Genomic DNA, 23,414 nt, shown 5'->3' on the forward strand with positions numbered 1-23,414 from the left:
CACTTACAGCATATTAGAGCAGGAAGGATTTACTGCGACTCGTTTAAAGAAATTCATTTACACAAAATGTCAAAGAACAGGGAAAATAAATGAAATAAAAGAGTAAGAAAACACTTTCTCCTCAGTAAAGCGGTTTAAACAACAGAAATGTTCCACCAAACGTACAAACGCGAGCCTCGTCTTTGCGCATGCGCCATTTCCATGTTGGGGAAGTGAATTATCTTGACGCCGGAACACTCTCTGATAGCGGCGTCGCTCATTGGCTGACGTCACGTCGTTTCCTCCTTGTTGAGACGCTCGGACTCCGAAGCCGTGGGACATGCGTGTCGCGGATCACGCGCGGCCCTCGTCCGGCCGCGGCTCCGTCCCGGTTTCCGCTCATTAGCGTCGCCATCACGTCCGGCCGCGATGTGTAAGGGAGGAGACGAGGCGCAGGACGACTGCGGCTCCCGGGAGGAGTGGACGCTTCTTTTCTGGACCTCGTTGGCCGTCATCGTCCCGGTCGTCATCACGCTGTGGTGCAGCGCGCAGCGCTCCAAGCGCAAAACGCACATGAAGGATTTCTTCCGCAAGAGCACGCACGGCTGGCGCTGCACGGACCTGTTCAGCAAGCCCACCTACTGCTGCGTGTGCGCGCAGCACATCCTGCAAGGCGCGTTCTGCGACTGCTGCGGCGTGTGCGCCGACGAGCGGTGCCTGCGCCGGGCCGACCGGAGCCTGCCGTGCAAGGAGATCATGGCCCCGTCCAACCTCGACGGAGCCGCGGCGCATCGCTGGCTCCGCGGGAACGTCCCCCTCGCCAGCTACTGCGCGGTGTGCACGCAGCAGTGCGGAACCCAGCCCAAGCTGTGCGACTTCAGGTAGGGCGCGCCGGGGGCAGCTGGTCTGTGCGTAAAAGACGCAGTTTTGCTGCTCGCAAAGATCGCAAACGTTGTTGTTTATTCACGCGCACTGACGCACCTGTAAACAATTAAAGTGCATAATTTCAACAAATAATAATAATAAAAAGACGCAGGTTCGGTTAAAGCATCCGAGGTTTACCCCTCATAACGCGCTATGACGTCATTCCAGTTTAATTGTGCTGCTGTTCAGGTATAACCTCACACGCCCCGCTCTTCAGGTGTGTGTGGTGTCAGACCACGGTGCACGACGACTGCATGGGCGCGCAGGAGGATGCGGGTCGCTGCGACCTGGGCGAGTTCCGCGACCTCATCATCCCGCCTCACTACCTCCACCTCGTCAACAAGCTCCGGCGCGGACACGGCGAGGAGTACAGCAAGGTGCCGAACACGGGGCCGTGGCGAGCGGCTGTGGGCTCACGGTGAAATGTCAGCGCAGCTTGTTGAGAGCTGTGTGTGTGTGTGTGTGTGTGTGTGCGTGCCTGCGTGCATGCGTGCTGCTTCTGCAGCTGGCGGCTTCCTGCGGCTCCAGCTGGACTCCGGTTCTGGTGCTGGCTAACACGCGGAGCGGTAACAACATGGGGGAGGCTCTCCTGGGAGAGTTCCGCACCCTTCTGAATCCTGTGCAGGTCAGCCTGGACCGGACCGGGCCTTTTCTCCGGGCCTCTTTCGCTCTTTCGGCAACTCGGGCCCGTCTCGTTTCCCCTCCAGGTGTTTGACCTTTCCGAGTTGACTCCCTCCAAAGCCCTCCAGCTGTGCACCCTGTTGCCCCCCGGCAGCGTCCGGGTGCTGGTGTGTGGGGGTGACGGCACCGTGGGCTGGGTGCTGGACGCCATCGACGCCATGAAGCTGAAGGTGAAACTCTTTGTCCTTGTTCGTGTGAAGCCCGTAACCGTCCCGCCGCTCTGATATCAGGGCCAGGACCAGTTCGTCCCACGGGTGACCGTCGTGCCCCTCGGCACAGGGAACGACCTTTCCAACACGCTAGGCTGGGGTGCAGGGTACGCCGGAGAGATCCCCGTGGAACAGGTTCTCCGTAACATCCTGGATGCAGAGGTCGTCAAGATGGACAGGTGGGGGGGGGGTGCGTTGTGTCCGCGTGTGGGACGCTGAGTAATAAAACGATCACAACATTTCCTCTCCTGGTCTGCGCTCCCATCAGGTGGAAGGTCCAGGTGGCGTCCAGGGGCATCTCCTTCCGCAAGCCAAAGGTGAGTCGGGTGTGCTGTCAGCCAGGCCGTGTGGGGGCGGGGCTTTGGGCTCGCCCTAACCCGCCCGTCCATTTCAGGTTCTGTCCATGAACAACTATTTCTCTGTCGGGCCCGATGCTCTGATGGCGCTTAACTTCCACGCACACCGCGAGAAGACGCCGTCCTTCTTCTCCAGCCGCATTATCAACAAGGTGAGAGACGAGCGTCTGCTTGTTTGTTTGTTTGTGTCTCACTTCCTGTTTGTGTCTAACTTCCTCTTTGCGTTCTTTTTCAGGCCGTTTACTTTCTGTACGGAACCAAAGATTGTTTAGTGCAGGAGTGTAAGGATCTGGATAAGAGGATCGAGGTACGGGACCCTCTGGTGGACTTCCTGTTTGCTTGTTTGTTTACGCTGCTCATGTGGTGTTGATCATGTGAGCAAGTTTTTATAGAAGCAGCTAAAGATCAAAGAATCTTTTCACCCACCGTGTGTGTGTGCGTGTGTGTGTGTGTGTGTGTGTGTGTGTGTGCGTGCGTCCTGCCCCAGCTGGATTTGGATGGGGAGCGGGTGACCCTGCCCAGCCTGGAGGGCATCATCGTTTGTAACATCGGCTACTGGGGTGGAGGCTGCAGACTCTGGGAGGGTATGGGGGATGAACCCTGCCCCCCCACGCGGTGAGGGCGTGGCTCCTGATTTTGGGTTTGTGACCTTCCCATCAGAGAGCAGCAGCGTTGACGCCCGGTTTGATTTCTTACCTGCAGGCTGGACGACGGCCTGCTGGAGGTGGTGGGTGTGTTCGGCTCCTTCCACTGCGCTCAGATCCAGGTCAAGCTGGCCAATCCCATCCGACTGGGACAGGCCCACACCGTCAGGGTGAGAGCGGCGTAGGAGTTTAAGAACGCAGGACGTTAGCTGACTAGCAGCTTCACCAAACAGAGCGTCCACAAGGACGCCAAACTCACCCCTCATCCCAAACGTAAACGTTTAACCTTCCTGCTTTTTGGGGATTTGAACATCTGGCACATTGAGGAGATGAGTTCAGGTGGCTGGAAGCGGTCAGCGATCCGATGCTCCGTCGTCTGCTTCTGTCTCCAGCTGGTTCTGAGGAGCTCCACGATGCCCATGCAGGTGGACGGGGAGCCGTGGGCCCAGGGGCCCTGCACCGTCACCATCACACACAAGACCCAGACCCTCATGCTGTACCACAGCGCAGAGCAGACGGACGACGACGACGAATCCAGCGCCTCCGAGACGGAGAGCCCCACACCCCACAACTCTCCCAAACCCCCGGGGCCGGCCTCTGCTCGGGCATGACCCGCCCAAACCAGCACGCCATCCGAGCCTCTTATCCTTCTGCTTCTGCAGCCTAGTGTCTCACGAATCGTGTCGTCGGTGTTCTGTGTGATTGTTATTCCGTCAGGGGGCTCGCCACGGTTCTGTCGGGCTGGTGCCGGTTCTTCAGGCTTATACCCCTTATACCCCCCCCCCCCCACAGGGAGCTCCTCTCCAGAGGAGGGACAGTCAGGAGGAGGTGAGTTTGGCACTGATCCCTCCCCTATTTATTATCGCGTATTTACAGCGAGCGCTACCGGTGTGTGTGTGTGTGTGTGTGTCACCCGGAGCAATGGTGACTTAATTTTTCCTTCTTGTTAAACCTGTTGTTGTTCTTTTATCCTGTTTACACGGTTTGTCTGATTAATAACATTACCCAGACACCCCCATCACAGTATTGTTTACTTCTCTTGTTGCTGCCTCTATCGATGACGAGGCTGTCCCATACTATTTTATTTTTCGTTTTTTGTGCGTTACCTGCTCGTGACCACCAGGGGGCAGACCTCATGCTTATAGCTGGGTGCCCTCAGCTCACCCCTGTTGTGGTTTTCTGCCTGTTAGTCATGTGATGTTTATTGAACGGTGTATTTCCCATCTTTCCTGTACTCTGCATGATGTGTTCAAGGGGTTGTGGTTTTTTCTTCTTCTTGTTATTCAGGAATCTCACATGTTTGATCGGCCCTGAATGCTCCATCCATTCCAGAGTGTGTAGAACGTTGGTTGGTGTTTTCTTCGAGCCAGTCTGCTGATCATTAGGCGGGACAGGGTTCCTCACGCTCTAGCTTATTGTGTCTTTGATCCTCGAGCTCATCCATGTGCTAGTGGTGCGTGTGTTGTGTTGCACTGAATTTAGCTACTCTAGCATTGCTCGAGTTCAGTACTGTACTCTGTGTCTTCTTTATACCAAGAAGCTGCTTTCAGATACACCTCATGTGCATGTTGCATAATGCCCTGTGCAAACTGCACATGGCTAGCTAGTAGCTAACTTGTGTACTCGCTAGAAGAGTTCATGATTCATTTATTCTTTACAGAACAGTATTTACACAGACCCAGTTAGTTGTGGCAGATATCTTCGTATTAATATCCTTGTTGCCTTTTTTTAATTCGCTTATTCCGTATCTTACTGTAAAATACCTGCAAAATAAATTGATTGAACATGTTGCTTTCGTTGAAGACGAATGGCAATTAAAATAAATAAATAAATAATTGACAACAAAGTAGGGAAACAAAGCCGTATTAAAAATAAAATAGAAAATTGGTTTTGGTAAAACTGTTTCCACGAGTGTTTAAAAATGGATTTTGATGGAAGCGAATGTAACGATGCAGCGGTTTGAATTCAGAGACATTATCGTAAATAAATATTTTCTTGCAGAAGCCATGTGTTTGTTTTATATGCGTCACAGAAATATAATTACCACTGACACATTTAGATATTTACATCTCACTTCCTGTGTTTGATTGTGACGTACGCAGACGACAACAGTGTTTCAAGCAGGCTTCTTCGATACAGCGAGACAGGCTCCGGCGCTTCAGTGTCAAACGTCCCATCTCTAGTTTTTAGTTTATTAGCAGACTCTAAAATGAAACCAGGTTTATGAAGAAATGGCAATGTTTTGGACTTTAAAACCCTATCATATGTCCTTTAACCCTTATAAGGACCCGTTTTTAGTTTGTAGCTTAAGAAAAATGATACAAATAAGTATTTTTTCAATCTAATATTCATTGGCCTTGGCTCATGTATACCCCCTCTATTTATATTACATACAGGGTGTTTGGGTCTACTGGACCCAGACCTAGTGACAGTGCATAAAACATAGATCCTGTGCACCCTCATGATCCCTTGTTCCAGACAGATGTTATATGTAAATGTTAAGTTACATTTCTAATGAAATTCAAATAAAACACTGGCTATAAGAAAATGTCCTTCATTTGTACATTTGCTGATTATTTTCTAGTTTTGCCTGTTTTATGATGGATTTTCTTAGTTTGTTGAATTTTATCTAAAAAGTGTCATTTCTATTCATAAATGTGATTTTACTAAGGTAAAAAGAACAAATTTAACATATGTACCGTTTATATTACATGCAATTGGGATAAAGCATTTTAATTTAAATAAAGATTTGATTATGTTGAATTAAATGCCCCAAAATTCAATGGGTCCCAGACCCAGCAGGACCCCCTGTGTAACAAAAAAATGAATACCATATAAGGGTTCATTTAAAGCTTACTTTAGCGTCAACATCACACTATAACATTGTTTTTTCGTTTATTACTTTCAGTAATAATGATCTTTATTACGCCTTGAGCGCCGGAAAAGCGCTATATGTTCAGTCCATTTACCATTTTCCAAGTGGAGATCCATTAAAGTTTAACTTCCTGGTCTTCCTCTCAAACACAGATTTCAAAGATTTACTTTTCCACATCTGGTTTTGCTATTTAGAATAAATTATAGAAGTGAGTTCTTTCAAACTGTTATCAGCTTACATGATGATATGATTGAATTAGAGGACAAAGTTGAATATTTTTGCTGTGAATTTCCAGGTCTTGTAAAGATTTCACTCCCAAAGATTTTACAGACTGTGCAGAAGTGAGCTGCTCAAAAATCTGTTGGCCAACACTGCCATCTAGCTCCAGATATGAGAATAGTTGCAATACAGAGAAAATACCTGTAACGGTCTCATCAGGCCACAAGGCTGAGACTCCTGGGGAATATTACTTTTGTATAATATATATGTCAATATATGAATGAGAAAGAAATACTGAAACATATTTCATCAGTGTTTGTTTTGAACTAGTCATTAACGGAGAAAATCATAACAACTCTAATGAGGTAAATTACAACATTCAACTGCTTTGAGGTTTCAGTTCCTTAAAGACTATTCTAACCTAATCTAGTTTCAAAACATTGTGTCTATTGACGGGGAAAAATATTTTTTAACCTGTATGAAAGTTGCATTGTAGCCATCAGCTACCTTTTCTTAAGGAAGCGAGGAAATAGAGTAAATTATCAATATTCTTTATTAGATTCAGTCACCAGGGTGACTGGGGGGAGTCAGCTGAGGTGGCTGGGGCTGACTCCCTTTTTTTTTCTTTATCTTTTTCTTCTTTTTCTGCTGGGGGGAGTCTGCCTCAGGCACCTCAGCTGGGGGGAGTCAGCTGAGGTGGCTGGGGCAGACTCCCCCTTTTTCTTTATTTATCTTTTTCTCCTTTTGCAAATGATGACAGACTGAAGCACGGAAGTCATCACCATTCATAGAAAGTCCTTGGAAGTGATTTGTGCCTCGTCCCAAGTTGGCCACAATTCAGTCACTGATTTGCTGATTTCTGCTTTCTGCTTTGGAATAGTCGAGCCCACCAGCACGTTATCCTTTTCTTCTTCTGCTGGGGCAGACTCCTGGGGTGACAAGCCGAATGAAGATGACTGGCCTGGAGACTCATATGCTTGCCACCCACCCCGTACGGATTATTGCAAATGATGACAGACTGAAGCACGGAAGTCATCACCATTCATAGAAAGTCCTTGGAAGCGATTTGTGCCTCGTCCCAAGTTGGCCACAATTCAGTCACTGATTTGCTGATTTCTGCTTTCTGCTTTGGAATAGTCGAGCCCACCAGCACGTTATCCTTTTCTTCTTCTGCTGGGGCAGACTCCTGGGGTGACAAGCCGAATGAAGATGACTGGCCTGGAGACTCATATGCTTGCCACCCACCCCGTACGGATTATTGCAAATGATGACAGACTGAAGCACGGAAGTCATCACCATTCATAGAAAGTCCTTGGAAGCGATTTGTGCCTCGTCCCAAGTTGGCCACAATTCAATCACTGATTTGCTGATTTCTGCTTTCTGCTTTGGAATAGTCGAGCCCACCAGCGCTTTGTCTTTTTCTTTTTCTTCTGTGACTGGATGTCATCCTGCTTCAGGAACTCCTTATTTCTCTGTTCCTCCTCGCTCCTTTGAGCTAGCTCCTCCTCATTTCTTTGTTCCTCCTCACTCCTTTGCGCTAGCTCCTCATTTCTTTGTTCCTCCTCACTCCTTTGAGCTAGCTCCTCCTCATTTCTTTGTTCCTCCTCGCTCCTTTGAGCTAGCTCCTCCTCATTTCTTTGTTCCTCCTCGCTCCTTTGAGCTAGCTCCTCCTCATTTCTTTGTTCCTCCTCACTCCTTTGAGCTAGCTCCTCCTCATTTCTTTGTTCCTCCTCAGTCCTTTGAGCTAGCTCCTCATTTCTTTGTTCCTCCTCACTCCTTTGAGCTAGCTCCTCCTCATTTCTTTGTTCCTCCTCGCTCCTTTCAGCTAGCTCCTCCTTGTTGGCGAGTATCTTTTTGAAATGCTCCTCCTTGTTGGCGAGGATCTCTTTGAAATTCTCCTCCTTGTTGGCGAGGATCTCTTTGAAATGCTCCTCCTTGTTGGCGAGCATCTTTTTGAAATGCTCCTCCTTGTTGGCGAGGAGCTCTTTGAAATGCTCCTCCTTGTTGGCGAGGATCTCTTCGAAATGCTCCGCCTGCTTGGCGAGCATCTCCCTGCTGACCTTCTCCGCCTGCTCAGAAGCCGCCACCAGCTGCCTGTTCTTAATCTGCAGCTCATCCATGGCCAGCATGACTTTCTCATATTTGTATTTGAAGTCACTGAGCTTGTTTTCATTCGTGGCCTTTGACTTCTTTTCTACCTTCTCTGCATTCAAAGATTTTGATAGTGAAGGAAGAGTTGGGGGCCCTGAATTCTTAACTTCTGGCTTGTGAGGCTCTTGGGTGCCTTTGCTGATTCTCGTTCTGCCACTATCCTTGTATCCCTTCTCTTCCTTTTCTGCTTCCTTGCGGATCGGTTCAATAGTTTTAGGACAGTTACGCTTTTTAGGGTCCAATGCATCTTCCAGCATGAACCGGATTCTGTTTGAAGTTTTCCCCTCTGTGATGATATTGTTGATCTGGGAGAAGTACTGATCCATTTGCGGTTTGTCACTCTGAACGTGCAGGGTTTCTCCAGTCACTGAGAGCAGCTTGCAGAGACACTCTAGAGACACCTCATCACGATTCTTAAGTAGTTCACAAGCACAATTGTGAATGACTTTGGCTGCCAATATTTGTACATTAAAGAGCTCACCAATAAAACATATGTTTGCCAGTGATCGGTGGCGGCCCTTGTTTCTAGCGGACTCCAGCTCTACCTTAAGGCGAGCACGCTCTTGTTCATTTTCGGCAGCCTCTAACTCTTTTTTCTTTTCAAAAAATTCGTCTTCACGTTGAACCTTTTCAAACTCTTTCATGCATTGATCGAGCAGAAGAGTGCGGAACTCTACAACAATTCCGGCCTTGTCTGGGTTGGAAACATTCAAATCCATAAGGCCGTGGCACATGCTGGCATAGAGCCCAGAGTACCTGGGCTCTGAGATGGCCTTCTCAAAGATCAAATCAGTCACTTCACTAAGCCTCTCCTCTGTGTCTGTCAGCTCTTTCACCACTATCACCAGTTCCTGTAACTTCTGAGGGTTAGGCATGTTGAGTATACTATGAAGATGACTGAGAAGCTCTTCAGGCTTGACTTGCTCAGCCTCCGCTTTACGGTTGAGAGTGGATGTTTTCACAGAGACTTTCCTAGAAGTCTGAACCTTGTGGCGCACCGTGTCCTTGGTGCATATTTGTATCTGCCTGGTTTGTGGGTTGCGTGACTTACCCTTTGATCCATACATATTCCTGTTTACTCGTCGACCTTTGCGTTCCGAAGTCGACATTTTAAAATCTGCAATTGTAATCCGTAGCAATTGAAAATTCAAACAGCTTTTTACATCTTATATAACCTTGGCCCTTTGATGTCCATCTTTGATGTTGACTTTTGGTTGCCAGATATGCTCTGCTTTGATGTTAATGCTGGTTTGCAGCATTAACATCAAAGCAGGGACACCGCAAACCAGCATTCACATCAAAGCAGATATGCTCTGCCCTTTGATTTGCTTTGATGTTAATGCTGGTTTGCGGTGTCCCTACTCTAAGCCGTACACCATGGCTGGCTTCACCACTGTTTTGCAGGCTAAATTACATGGGATTTTATTTTTCTTAGTGTGTGTTTTGCCTATGGGTTTTAAGTGTTTGCTGTGCTTTTTAATTTGAAGTGTTACCAAGCCTTGCCAGTCACATGACTCTTGCCCCAACCCCTGGGGCAACACCTGTGTGAAGGACGAGAGAGAGTAGGGCCGCACCCCCTCTCCCGTGCTGGCGTTTGTGCTCTGCATTCCAGGTGACCTGGTGCGCGTGCCCGAGCCCCGCCCAAGGGTTGCGGCAGGAATGGCATCCGGCGGACAATGAGGACAAAATAATTCAACAACAAAAAAATATTTATTTTCAAACCCAGAAGCAATTTGTGGTTACAGTCATGACATAATTGCAGTTTTGATACGTATTTTATTCACTGTACACTGCCTCTATGAAGACATAAAACCCATACGCATAGTGTAGAATAAAGCACAATAATTCCCTCTGAATTTAACTAAGAGGTTATTTATGAAAATATCTGACAGCAATTTAAATCTCACTACAAAATAAAAGGAGTCCAGTAGAGAAACAAACGTTTTTATTGAACATAAACATTATCTCACAACTTCCAAGAACATCACACACAAATATTAATATTTAACCCATGCATCTCCTGTTGGGCACAAAACCAACACAAATAGAGCTTCACACAGAAGCTGTTTGATGTTGATGAGATGCAAACTATGAACCATGAACTATATTTAAACTGATTATTGGCAAAAACGACACAACAAGATAATCTGAAAGCCACTGGAAGGACTGGTTGATCTCGGGCAGACAGCAAAAACAGAAAGCAGAGGAAGTCGAGTCAAACAAAGACAATCCTGCCATTTTATGACGGCACAGAGATACGTGCCGTCACAACAGTCAACCGCGAAGAAGCGCTGGTTCCACTCTGCAGCCTGAGACTGTCCACGCAGCGATGTAAATAAAGTTCTGTACGGATGTGGGTTGTAAACGATTGATTTAAGACACGCGCTCATCATGTTTCACCCTCTACAGGTCGCATCTAACGTTCCGTTAGAACTGCTCGCAGGACGCTAGCTTCATGCTTCCAGATCGCTACTGCTGGACATCCACATCAGCAGGGTGAGGATGCCCGTGTTAGGCCTACATGACCAGCAGGTGCACTGAGCAACCACTGATGCACGCCAGCGGCAAGGAGCCGCTGGAGCTAGCGCCGCCGCAACGCTGCAGCTAACACATCTCGGAGTAAGTCATTACTCATGGCAAAAGCGTCTCTCTACCACCGGATGGAAAGCCAACAGAGCTTTCTGTTGGCTCCCTGGCTTCGTTTTAGGTAGAACTTAGTACGACAGTGTGCGACTACACGGCAGAGATGCGACCGCACAACCGCAGGTTCAAGCCCAGCCATGAACCACTGCTGCATGCGTCATCTTCCATCTCAGGTTCAAACTCCACAAATGAAATGGAATTTAAAAAGGAAAATGAGAAGAATGAGGTCTAAACATATGACCTCTGCTCGCATTCACCAACGCATAACGCCCCCCCGTAGGTTACAAACTCGAGTAGACTGAACAACCAATCGCATCGAAGAAATAAAGGTTTTTACGGAGCGGATGGACGATACAGATATCAGCATCAGCACCGGGGCTACTCCAACGCTCAATGATGTTCCGATTACACTGAACAGCGACGCTGCGTCAACATCTCAGCAGGAACGTGGAGGAAAACGTCTCCAAGAGTTTCCTAGCAACACGCTAAAGCGCGACTGCCACCCGCAGGCCTCCCCGTTTGTCATGCTACCGGCTAATCGCTACGTAGCGTACCCTGTTTGAGTCCTCCCGAACGGAAGGAACCATTTGTTGTTACACGTTTAAGAAGCAGATTATTGAACTGAACTAAAATCGTTTTTTTGTTTTTTTTACATGACATTTTGCAATCACATCACCACAAACGCAGTAGCTAACAGGGCTAACTAAGGGTATTAGCTGACTCGCCGCTAATGCTTCGGATGCTAGCTTTCACGTCTTTGCAGCCACCTTTTTATTTGTACCATTATCTTTTGAACTATTAATTACGATTTATCTTGATAGATTATATTTGTATGCATATGTTCCTCACTGCTGCAGGTTGCACAAAGTAATGGATGATCCACTAGAGAAAATCCAGAAAGCTGGATAGACAGCTTCTGCAATGGGGAACACAAAAGTGTGCAAGGGAAACGCTCGGTCGGCCACGGTATAGAACGTAGCCGTGCTCGCCTCACAATCCAACAGCACGCCAACGCGCTTTGGGTTGGAATAGGTCAGCACGGTCTCGCGGCTGTCGTGCCAGGCCGACAGCTTGGCGTTAAACCACTCGACACACCAGGACAGGGCGTTACGGCCCAGTCGGCTGGCGACACCATTGCGGTGAATGCTCCTGTACGTCAGACCGACGGCAACAAAGTCGTTGCTGCTCAGTCGGATTTCCCAGTAGTGGCGCCCTTGAGAGAAACCCCTGGAGGCAAGCACCTGGGAGCAGACGGCAAAGCGGGAGGGGGATTCTGGGTAATGCACGGGCTTGTCCAACACGGTGGCCGTCGTGAAGCCGTCATTCAGCGCGATGCGTTTGTGGGCCGTCTTTGCATCCAGTCTGAGTGCCACAGCATCTGGTGGCGGCAGCAACAAAGAATTAAAAAGGCTTGACGTGATAAAAGCTGGATGCTGTACAGAACGTAAATACGAACGGAATGCAGTCATGTGTTCACTTGGTCTTAACTTCGGGTTTCGTTAAGTACTGCATTTTCTATTTGAATTCTTTTCCTGTGTCATAAATGAGTTTTTGTCCCTGTTGTTGTACATCACACCCTTTGTTGCTGTTTCTTCTTTTTGCATTTCTTTGCGTTGCTGAATTGCAGTCTCACAAAAATAAAAATAAAACTTCCTTCGTTTTCTGTTCCTGTACCGCGTAAAGCAACAACTTCATCATACTGCCTTTAACGCTCTTTATTTCCTATTCATCTGACATTTGTACTCCCTGTCTCAACTTGTTTAAACTATAAATGGAATTAAGTTTAGAATAAGCACTTATTTGTGAAAGTGAAGCACTGAATATGTGCAGTTTAATATGCTGTACACACACACACACCTGCTTTAAGCATACACTTACATTTCAGAAGTTCGTGTCTTTTCTCAGCAGATGTCACATCCACAGGAATGTTTAATTCTCCTATGGGAGAGGAAACAAGTAATCAGGAATGTAAAAATACACTCAAGTTATTCCATTTCTGAAATTTCTGTCAGGAACGTGACACATCAGCTAGGCTCCGCCTGCTCTTAATGGACGACGCCTACTTTGTTTCTCTTTGGATTCAGCTTTAGGATTTGGACTCTTGGATTTGTCCTTCCCACCCAAATCCAACAGGCATTCCTTTGAGGTGGTGTGATCCTTTTTACCCAATTTGCCTTCAGCAGATTTCCTGGTTTGCTCTAAAGAATAAAGCACATTTGTCGCGGCTGTCTCTCACCCAGATATTATTTTATGACAGAATGACGTGTGATGTTTGCCAGTTGTCTCAAAATGGACATTTACACAATTGTCTTACTTTGATCTGTCTTCTTCTTGCGTCCTCTGGGTTGAGAATCTGAGTCAGAAACAACAACAACAACAACAGGTTTTATTCTTGTCCCGCCAGACATCTCAAGGCATGCGTTGGACAGACGAACACACCGGGCTTCTGGTTCATTCCAGGCATCAGGGGCAGGATGCCTGCAGCAGGGTTTGCACTCGCACCTGAGGACAACACGGAGCCAACACAGCGGCGTTTTAATCCAAATGTGAACATTTCCAAGATACTTTTTATTTTTGATGGAAAAGAGCAACAATAATCTGTCCCAGTGTCACGTCCCACATTGTCTTCATGAATTTATAAAGATGTGATAACACACTTATACACAGCCACTTATTTGTCTTTTGTGAGACCAACCCTGGGCATAGTAGGCGTCCCAGCCCGGGGCAAACCCGGGGTAGCCTGCCGGTGTACGGAATGGAACGAACTGCTGTCGGACAGGTGGAGCAGCCGGACTGTGGGACCTGGGATATTCTTTCTTCTGAAACTGACTTGGTTCTGAAACAAAGAGTCACCTATTAAAACAGGCAATATAATCCTGAGAGAACGACATAGCGGACTCCAGTGGAGCTCCGGCACTTCCTGTGAAAGGATCGGCTTCTTTTTGTTTTTTAGTAGGTGGAAGGTGATTATTTTAATGCACACTGCTGGTCCTGCGTTGCTCAGAGGCGCAGGGCAGGAGCTCAAAGAACCAAGTCTGCCTTTGCTGCAGAGACACGTGTGTCCTTGAATGCACCGTTTGCCTCACAAGGCAGACACAGACGTTTCCACCGTGTTCAAATGGCAGCAGCTTTATTGGGGGTGCTAAATAAATACAAAATGCTGACGCAGGGTGTGTCAGAAATGCTTCTGCCCCACAGGTGGCTTCAGTCCAGCCAATCGGAGTTATGCAAGCCTATGAGGCGCCCCCCCCCCCCCCCCTCCTCCCTGACTGATACTCGTGATGCCCTGCATGTTGGTCATTCACCTGGCTGATGAGTCGGCAGTCGGGCCTCGACAGGCTGCTTCAGGGTCTGCGTTATGTATTCCTTCAGGGCGGCGGCAGAAGCCTCTGCTGCCAGCACCTTCTTGGAGTCCAGGCTGACTCGAGGGGTGTAAGGGTTAAATTCTGCGACCGGCGGCAGGTCAAAGGAAACCTGCGAGAAAAGAAAGACGTCTCTCTCTCTGCTGGGGTTTAAACGTTCACGTGGGTCGGGTGGAGCGGCCTCCTTATCACCGTCGCAGAGGAGATGGAAGGTTTTCAGGGCGGGGCTTCATATTATTTATAGAACTGAGCTCAAGAGCGGAACTTTTAGGGGAGAAGCATCCCAGTGAATCTGAAAACAGAGCCTCACCTGCAGGAAGGCCAGCGTTTGAGACTGACCCAAAAGGCCGTGGATGTCTTCCTTAGCCTTCCTCAGCCCATCGATGTTCTTCGTGAACCTCTTGGCGAGCTCCTTGAGTTTGGTCTGGCCGCTCTCCAGCTCCCGGTCCACTTCGCCCAGAGCGTCGCGCTCGTCCTGCGCCAACATGTCCCTCATCTGCTGGTACGCGGCCGCTAGCGCCTTCCTTCTGCTGCCGGCTACGTCCTGCAGGACGACGGACAAGGACGGACCGTCAGGTGAAAGAGGAGGAGCAGCAGACATTGACGTGAACGACACGGGACAAGTCAAACATTGAGAGTGACCTTCAGCTGGATCTGCAAGCCCTCCATTTGGGAGACGGCGTCCGCGTTCTTGTTGACCTTCCCCTCCAGCAGAAGTAGCTTGGCTCTCAGATCCGCCTGCAAACAGAGACAACACTTTAGTCACACATCAAAGGCTTGGGTCCCAGGAGAGCCGGTCCCTTGTGCCGCCAGCACGCGCACCTCCTTGGCGCTCCTCTGCTCCTCGGGAGAGATGAAGGAGCAGCCTTTGTGCACCTGCTGGAGGCAGGTGCTGCAGATGGGGCGCTCGTGCTGGCTGCAGAAGAACTCCAGCTGCTTGTGGTGGTCCGGGCAGACCCGCTGCAGCAGGTCGCCCACGGGCTCCGTCAGCTGATGGAGGCGGAACACCGGGTTCTCCAGGTGGGGCCGCAGGTGCTCCTCGCAGTAGGAGGCCACGCAGGTGAGGCAGGTGCGCGAGGCCTCCGCCTCCCTGCAGGTGTCGCAGAGTATGACGTCATCGGGCTCGGGCTCCGGTTCCGGTTCCGGTTCCGGCTCGGGCCGCCCGCTCCATTTCAGGCCCACGCTCTCCACCACGTTGCTGATGACCGTGTTCTTCTTCAGCTCCGGTTTGCTGCTGAACTCCGTGCGGCACTGCGGGCAGCGGCACTCGGAGTCCTTCCAGCTCTCCTGGAGGCAGTCGCGGCAGAAGTTGTGTCCGCAGGGGATGGTCACCGGGCAGGTGAACGGGCTCAGGCAGATGCTGCAGGTGAGCTCGTCCTCCAGACTGGGCAGAGGAGACGCGCTCGGCTCCGTTTCAGCCATGATGACGTCACTGCGAGGGAGAAACGAAACTTAAAACGAAAAGGAAACCGAGCAGCAGAATGTCCTTTTCTTCGTTTTCACATTTATTTTAGTTAATTTCCCCCAACCGAATGTATATATATATATATATATATTTGTATTGCGTATTATTAATAATAATAGGTGAATATATTTTAAGACGGGATTTGAACATTCTCCGTTTTTTTACTTCCGTATTTACAAACTATTATATTGAACAAAGTTTCAGATTAAACATTCGACAGTACCTGAAGTTCTGCAGTGAAAACGGATGGTTCGATCCGTGAAGCTCGATCCGTGAAGCTCGATCCGTGGCGTCGGTGACGTTTGATCAGGAGGATCGAGTCTCGCTCCAGTCTCTCTCTCTCTCTCTCTCTCTCTCTCCTTCTCCTTCCTCTTTTTTTTTTTTTTTTACAATTCTTTATTTAACTTTTAATAGGTACAGATAAATGGCTATAAAATTAATCTTAAACTGTGAAAGGCTAAACTAAAAAGATATGTTTTCAGATGCTTTTTAAACGAAGCAACTGATTGGCCATAGACCAGACATGGGCAAACTAAGGCCCGGGGGCCACATGCGGCCTGTTAGGCTTGGAAATACGGCCCGCCGAACTTGTCCAAATTATATCATAAAATGTTATTTAATTATAAACCTCATTCATTTTACCTTTTCCCCTGTAATGCTACCTGTAAAAGGCCAAATCCTTTCATGTCATAGCTTTTACATGTCATTTATATTAGTTCACATAAACACTCCATCCATCTGTTCCCGGCCCGGCCCCTCTGTCAAGTTTTAGAACCCATTGTGGCCCGCAAGTAAAAAAGGTTTGCCCACCCCTGCCATAGACCCTGAGGGACAGCGTCCCAGAGGGGGGGGCATAAAATAAATATGATGGGGCCAGCCAGTGCAGCTGCTGCAGGGCGGGTGTGATGCCCCCCCAGGGCCGGGTGGCAGTAACCTGTAACCTTTTTAAGCCAGAGGTGGACGCTCCAAGCTATTTTATTCATCACAAAGGTTTACAAGGCAATCACGTCTGCAGCCGAGATGAAATGCATCCTGACGGTGAACGTTTCCTTCACATTCATTCTGAATATTATCACACATTACGCAGCCAACGACTTGGGAAGTCACTGCAGGCGGCCGCCTCCACTTGAGCCCCTTGTATGTGTGAGCACAGCTGGGAAACCATTTTGCCATGTCAGGGTTCAGATGCAGTGGATGTGGGGCTTTTCAGGACGCTCCATGTCGTGTTGGCCACTGCTGCCGGCCTCCCGGAGCTGATGGAGCTCCGTCAGCAGACCTGCAAACTGCTCCTCCTGTTAACGGGCAGAAGGCAGTACAATTAGTACTACAAGTAGAAGTAGTAGTAGTACATGTATAGCATAGTATAAAATGACACCAAGATACTTTCACTTTCAAATTGCTTTAAATGACATTTTAGGGCCATACGTTGTTCAAACGATTCCTGTGCTACGTGGTCATTTCTGTTTCATGGGTTCTTCTTACCAGTACATTCATTCTCTCGGCTGCTGCAATGGCAACGGCCAGCTTCCTCTCATCTTCCTCCCTCTCTTCTTCAATCACACCCAGCCTGAGACAGACACGCATAGGACAGAAGCTTACATACAAAGAGACAGTTAATAAAACGATGACAATGTGTGAATAAGTTCAGACGGGAAATGAATCACGATGCCGTTTTAAGACAGCAGAGGGCACAATTGATTTTTCTTTTTTGTTCCATGCACTCGTTTTGAAGAGACTCTTCTATCTTACCTGAAGGTGGCGCTGGCAAGCTGCCCCTCACTTACAGCCAGCAGAGTCTGGAGCTCCTTCAACTCAGCCTGCAGCGTTGCATTCTGGTCCTGACTTTGGATGATGAAGTCCTCCAGGCGCTTTGCCATGTCCAGTTCACGCTCCGTCACCTGCTCTATTCCCAGGCGAAGCTCTGATAACTCTTGAGCGTGCTGGTTTGCGAAAAGGAAAATTAAGTTTCATGATATATTAAAGTGTTATACTCCACAACCAGAACTGTTTTGGTTTAGAGGGTGGGTGATTTGATATACCATATCCAGCAAGTTGAAAGGCTCATTCTCAGGCTTCATCTCCTCCGACTCCCTGTTGTGACTGATCTTGATCCACGGAACTGGTGCATGTGGGCGTTTGACTCTCCCTCTCTGAAACCAGAAACGATGCCTTTGGCTTGACCACACATCTTCAGTTCCATCGCCAAAATAGACAAGCTAAGCCAGGGGTGGGCAAACTTTTTGACACACGGGCCACAAAAGGGCCTAAAATTTGACAGAGTGGCCGGACCAAGAACAGATGGATGGAGTATTTGTGTGAGCTAATATAAATGACACATGAAAGCTATTGCATTAACGGATTTGGCATTTTACAGGTAGCATTACAGGGAAAAATGTCAAATGAATGAAGTTTAATTACAATACAATTTAATTTAATGATATAATTTGGACAAGTTCGGCGGGCCGGATTAAAAAGACAAACAGGCCGCCAATGGCCCCCGGGCCTGGGTTTGCCCATGCCTGAGCTAAGCTCACAGCTTCTCTTTGTACGCACAGTTTTCGGTGAGGAGATAAATGGCTGGTTGGTCTCAATTTCTTGTTCGTGGTCATCTGTGGTCAGAACTTCAGAACTTCTCTGCCTCTTCAAAGTTTGCTTTGCTGGACCGGGACGTCTGTGAGGAGCACTCCTCGTTCTGGTTACCGGCTTCCTCTCTCTCATACTCCTGCGGGCCCTGATATCCCTATTTAATGAATGAGTGTATCAAGAATTTAAATGCTATACATCAAGTAATGGCATTTTAAAAATATTGCAAGTTATAGTGCAATTAATTTCCAATAGTTGTTTGCCAGCTCAGAGACCACAGACTCCCAAAAACAAAACAAAAGGAGGAGCAGTGGCGCCAATCAACAGTGAGGATCTGGTCCTGGTTTCTGGTGTGTTTGGGCCTGGATCATGCATCAAGAATCCCACCAGTGCCCAGAACCACTGATAATTCAACAGAAGCTAGAGTCCGGCTCACACCCCAAGCCGTGAGGGCCTTTGGAGCGCAGAGTCACAGCACCACAGGAACCCAGGTACAATGAACTGGCCCAGGGATCAGGAAGTATGATGTCGGCACCCCTCAATCTATGCCCTCTCTGCATGATTTGGGGTCCCTACATATGCACGTGTTGTATGTTAGAGAGGCTCTGTCTCACCACTGCCTCCTTCCACCCCCGGGTGGGTCGGCCAGAGGCACCCGCCGACCCAGAGGGTCTGCTATAGGGAGTAGAACCCTGAATTTGCAATAAGAATCTCAAAGAACTAACTGGAGATAAAGCGTCAAAGGAGGTCTGGCCTACCTGCAAGGTAACAATCACCCCCCCCCCCCCCACCCACTAAGGATCAGTCACAAATCACCTTCATTATTAAGGTAAGTGAAAAGCAACATTTTACTTTTTACATTTTATTGAATTTTAAACCGTGTTCACTTTTTATTGTCTGTATTTCTTTGCTGTTTTTATATTATGTACGCTGTGTAAAGCGACTTTGAGTTTCCAGAAAAGCGCTATATAGATACAATGTATTATTATTGTTATTATTATTATTAACATTGGTTGAGTCCAGAAACAGACATACAACCATCATACCAGTCTGGTAGGCCTTCGGAGTCCACAGGAAGCTGCTGAAGGGATGGTTGATGAGGGCTGTACTTGTTCAGGTCTTTAGGAGGAACGTACACTGGCTTGACTTGTCCAATTTGGCTGTAAGACAGTGCTTTCTTCAGAAACATGTAGTGTCACCTTGTTCAAGGTTGTAACACATTGCAAGTTATATTTAATACGTTTCTGTCTGCTCCCGTTCTCTGTCTCTCAATCATTATCTCTCCCTCGCTCTGTTTCTGTCTCTCCTCCTACCTGGCCTGGTCCTTGTCTCACCTGGTCCTTGTCTCTTTGTTCAAGGTTTCTGTCTGTTAAAGGGAGGTTTTTCCCTGGTCTCCGTCTATAAAGTGCTTGCTCTTGTGGGACAAGTTGGGTTCTGTCTTTCCCTGCAAGTCTTTCCCTGTAAATGGCCTTGAGATAACTTTCTGTTATGATCTGGCACTAAAGAAATAAAAAATGAATTGAATTGAAGTTGCAGACAAATCAAATCAGTAATAAACAGTCTTCAAGCATGCCTGTTAATTATGATGCGAGGTGCTTCCGGTCCCAAGGATTCTGTTATCTGATTCAGAAATGAAGGCAGAGGTTGTAGCTTGTCAGTTGTGTCCTGGGGAAGAAACAAGTGGCGTGTAAGTAATGTTATGATAGTACTATTAATGGTGTACTAGTCTAATCATGAACAAAGGACCAATACAGTGAGGGTTACACAAACAGATCAATCTATTTACCATGCTGGTTTACTGTCCTACCTGCTCCTTCTGACAAATAATGTCCACCAACAGTCCATGCAGCACCGCCAAACGCAGAGGCAGGTCCACATAACCATCAAAGGAAGTTATAGGGATTTCAGTATCTAAACTCGACACTGTCTGCAGAAAGCCCCTCATTCCGTCCCAGTGCTGCTTCAAGAATCCATTCATAAACAGCATGTATTCCTCTTTCTCTCCAAACCTGAAGCAGAGCAAAAATATTGCATTTGCTTAAACCACCTCAGATGTCTTGATTCTCATTTCACCAAGTCGTGTCTGTCAGACCACTCACAGCGTGAAGTTGGCCAGATTCTGGATTACTTTGGCCGTTAAGGTGAGGGTTCGCAGCGTCTTCGTCTCTGGGTACGGCTGCGTCAGACCGAAAAGAGAAGGGCTGAGGATAGCAGGACATAAGAACCGGAGGAAGAGGGAAGCAGAGATAAGCCGCTGGCCAATCTCGGGTCTGCCCTGATCTTCACACACTTCCACCCAGCTGGAGAAGATCTTGTTTAGCTCTTCAGGAAAGGGACTGGAGGCAAGAAACATGTCCAGCATCAGTTTTGTGCTTTACGTTTCCTTTCATCATTTCAAATACCAGAGATGACAAACATTTGAAGTGGAACTCTTATTTCTACGTTTTTTCTTTGATGACCTCTCTTCTCTCACCCATTGCTATTGATGATCTTCTGCACCACCTCCTCGCAGACTTCCCTCAAATGCTTCTGGTTGATTGAAAGGTCAGAAGCAGGGCACTTACGAGGATCAACCTCACAGCTGTTGACTGAGTTGTAAAGATGAGTTATAAAGTCCCCTGCAGGGAAAAGGAAGGCACAAAGTTCCCTGAAAAGACGGCACCAAACAAAACCGTTGACATTAGCCCAGCTCAATTACCGAACGGCCCTACCTAGTGTTTCAATGAGGTACTTCTGGCCAACCAGCTTCATGTAATCATCAATGGCTTTAGTGGCTAGCGTGTTCTCTCTGAAAATCAGTGCTTCCTTCTCTCCAAGGCGCTCCACCTCAGCACTTCCCAAGTCGATGAGGAACTCCTACAGCATGATAAGCAAAAAATAATTATCAAAAGATGTCTCGGAATCAATTTGTATCAATTTATCTTTTAGTTTTGTTTCCCCCCATTGGGTGATTTCAAAACTACAATAAATTTAGCTCACTGACAATCATTCTTCACCTTGGCTTTACCGATACTCTGCAATACGTGGACCAAAGCTCCAGCCAGCTCTTCCTTCTCCTTCACATTCAGAAGTGGCTCCAAGCTTCTGCACATTTCCACGTAATCCACCGTCACATACTCGGCAAACTCTTTGTACTTTTCCATTGGCAACACTTGCAAATGTTGGAACCGGGCTTTTATACGTAGTGACGCCTGTGGCCCCAGCAGGTCTTTGCTACCCACTGTGCCTGAGGTCTTGTGAGGAATGATGGGATACCACTTCTCCTGATAGGTCCTCCCTCTGATCTCGTCTAAATGTATGGCCACGTTGCCCAGTGGCTGCAGGCTGGGCTCGTCACGGGAGTGACGCTTTTTCTTGGGGTCTTCTTCTCGGAAGAGGTGTAGGGTGATTTGAGAGATGTTGGGTAGGTTGTCCAGCTCAAACAATTCCCCCCAGAATGACTGACACCCTCCGGCCACACTTCCACTGGCCCCTATGCCTCCTGCCGATCCAGTAGAATTGTCCTGAACGGAGCGGCTGGGCGGCTTGCCGACGGCTTGACTGCTGGTGCGGGCAAACAGGGTTCCATCCAGGTGTACCTCGCAGAAATAACGTTGTTTGGGTGGAAGATCCTTCGCTTCATTTACCCATAGACTCAAGTAGTTCTCTGTGCGTGCAATGTTATCCTGTGAACAGTGATGTGATTAGCTCATTTTATGACCTTTTGGGACATTTGTTTTGGTGCTAAGGACTTACTTTATTGGGCTGGGCAGCCCGTCTCAGGTCTTCGATCCATCGGTCGCGTTCTGCAGCTGAGGAGCAGCCGAAGCAGTGGCTGTTCTCTGAGTTTATCACCTAAAACAACATTCAAAGCAGCAGAATCATGTAAACCTTTATGTGATTCAAGTCACGGACCACATGAGAAGATCTTGCTGAGGCGACCGAGAGAGGCGATGGCTTTGGGACAGTGTTTGTGGATGGTAAAATTACTGTCCTAAGCACCATTACCAGATTCAGTGCTGGGCTTGTTGGGTGGGCCAGATGCAGATTTTGACTCCTGACCCTAACTATTGCCTCCCCACGTTGCTTTATGTTGCTCCTGAAGACATCAAAATGTACCTCAAAGCAATATTTCTCCCCCAGAATGGAACTGTGGACTGGTCTGATGACCGTGCTGGTGTCTGCACTGAGATCCAGACTTCCCACTGCACTGACTGGAATTGAGACAGATTCCCGGGAACCATGGTGCCTTGGAAATAAGTAAAGGAAAAGTTAGCCAAAATGTACAGAAGCATATTGCATTGACTTCCAGCATCCATCCACCTACCCATAGCTTTAGACATGGCACATAATAACCTCATTTACAATGTGATGGTCTAAACACGTCTTTTATTTGACATTTATTTGACCTTTACCTGCTTCCTTTGTTTAGTCCTAAGGGGCTCAGTTGGTTGTTGGTGTTTTTCTTAGCCCTGTTCTCGAGACGCCGTTTAATCAGTGCCTAAGGGTGAAGAGGACACGCATGGCCTTTGAGAGCATCGACATCAACAGGAAATGCAGTTTTAGCTGAAAGATTATCTCTAGTGTGCACGAGACTTACCCTCACACCGCCATCCAGGTTTTTTGGTCGAGGACCTGGGGGGCCCATGTGATCGGGGCTACATTCTAAGTATTAGAAAATGTGAGCACAATGATAATTAACATAATGTATTCTTTTGTGTGTTAGTTCTATATAAATGCAGTATCTTTTGAGTCAATCTTTTTTTATATATATATTCTTATTCTATTTGTGTAGGAAGTTCGTTTCCACTAATCAAATACACAAAACAAGCCCGGTGTTACTGAGAAATCTTCACTGCTAAACTGTCATTTATGCTCCTCCAAAGAAGGATGACAAAACCGCACAAGATCAAGGCTGTACATTTATGAAAACTTTCTACTCAAGCCAAGTGGTATACAAGTTGTGGTATTATTATTTTTTGGCTTACCCAACGCCCCACCGCAAACAATCCAGCGTTTAAATCCCATCATCTAGCCTGGAGGTGTGCCACAGTCTTTAATGTGAATGTCAAATTTATTCTTGTTTCATGTGGCAGCCTAGACTGATGAAGATCAGTCAAAATCAATAGAGGATCAGTCAATTCCACATTGGCGCTTCTTCTCAATGCAACAGCCGAGCTGAATGGAAGTGGCTGTCGTCTCTAGAAGCTTTCCAGCAGAGTGGCCGGATGTGATGGTTATCGGCTCCAAAAAACGTAGAGGAAGCAATTTGACGGCTACGCATAAACATTCAGCTATTTCCTCTGCGACGGCCTTAATCACACTAACTGCTGCTGTGAGGTCA

General features: G+C 47.7%; 3 protein-coding genes across 3 annotated transcripts; 1 reads left to right on the forward strand and 2 right to left on the reverse strand.

The window, feature by feature from the left end:
* Window positions 1-230: 230 nt before the first annotated feature.
* On the forward strand, window positions 231-4,796 carry dgke (diacylglycerol kinase, epsilon). The gene is made up of 12 exons (XM_068751147.1): window positions 231-860; window positions 1,121-1,280; window positions 1,409-1,528; window positions 1,611-1,754; window positions 1,815-1,972; window positions 2,062-2,110; window positions 2,188-2,301; window positions 2,385-2,456; window positions 2,637-2,764; window positions 2,852-2,963; window positions 3,186-3,621; window positions 4,081-4,796. The coding sequence occupies exons 1-11, from the start codon at window positions 409-411 to the stop codon at window positions 3,402-3,404; spliced, it is 1,728 nt and encodes a 575-aa protein (XP_068607248.1). The 5' UTR covers window positions 231-408; the 3' UTR covers window positions 3,405-3,621; window positions 4,081-4,796.
* A 4,969-nt stretch (window positions 4,797-9,765) lies between these two features.
* On the reverse strand, window positions 9,766-15,465 carry trim25 (tripartite motif containing 25). The gene is made up of 10 exons (XM_068750944.1): window positions 14,866-15,465; window positions 14,686-14,781; window positions 14,354-14,587; window positions 13,987-14,155; window positions 13,377-13,517; window positions 13,121-13,183; window positions 12,996-13,034; window positions 12,745-12,879; window positions 12,560-12,616; window positions 9,766-12,059 (listed from the first exon to the last, which is right to left on the reverse strand). Exons 1-10 carry the CDS (start codon window positions 15,463-15,465, stop codon window positions 11,527-11,529), a joined length of 2,067 nt encoding a protein of 688 aa, XP_068607045.1. The 3' UTR covers window positions 9,766-11,526.
* Window positions 15,466-16,503: 1,038 nt separating this feature from the next.
* On the reverse strand, window positions 16,504-23,101 carry rasal3 (RAS protein activator like 3). Its single transcript, XM_068751482.1, is given in 17 exon segments — window positions 16,504-16,800; window positions 16,991-17,075; window positions 17,258-17,448; window positions 17,548-17,654; window positions 18,058-18,275; window positions 19,150-19,251; window positions 19,665-19,756; window positions 19,899-20,100; window positions 20,191-20,427; window positions 20,565-20,709; window positions 20,803-20,947; window positions 21,088-21,756; window positions 21,827-21,925; window positions 22,190-22,319; window positions 22,486-22,571; window positions 22,671-22,735; window positions 23,059-23,101. Coding segments are annotated over 17 exon segments (2,727 nt in total). The 3' UTR covers window positions 16,504-16,689.
* Between the last annotated feature and the right edge of the window lie 313 nt (window positions 23,102-23,414).

This window comes from Brachionichthys hirsutus, chromosome 17 (assembly GCF_040956055.1).
Source record: "Brachionichthys hirsutus isolate HB-005 chromosome 17, CSIRO-AGI_Bhir_v1, whole genome shotgun sequence".
Lineage (NCBI taxonomy): Eukaryota > Metazoa > Chordata > Actinopteri > Lophiiformes > Brachionichthyidae > Brachionichthys > Brachionichthys hirsutus.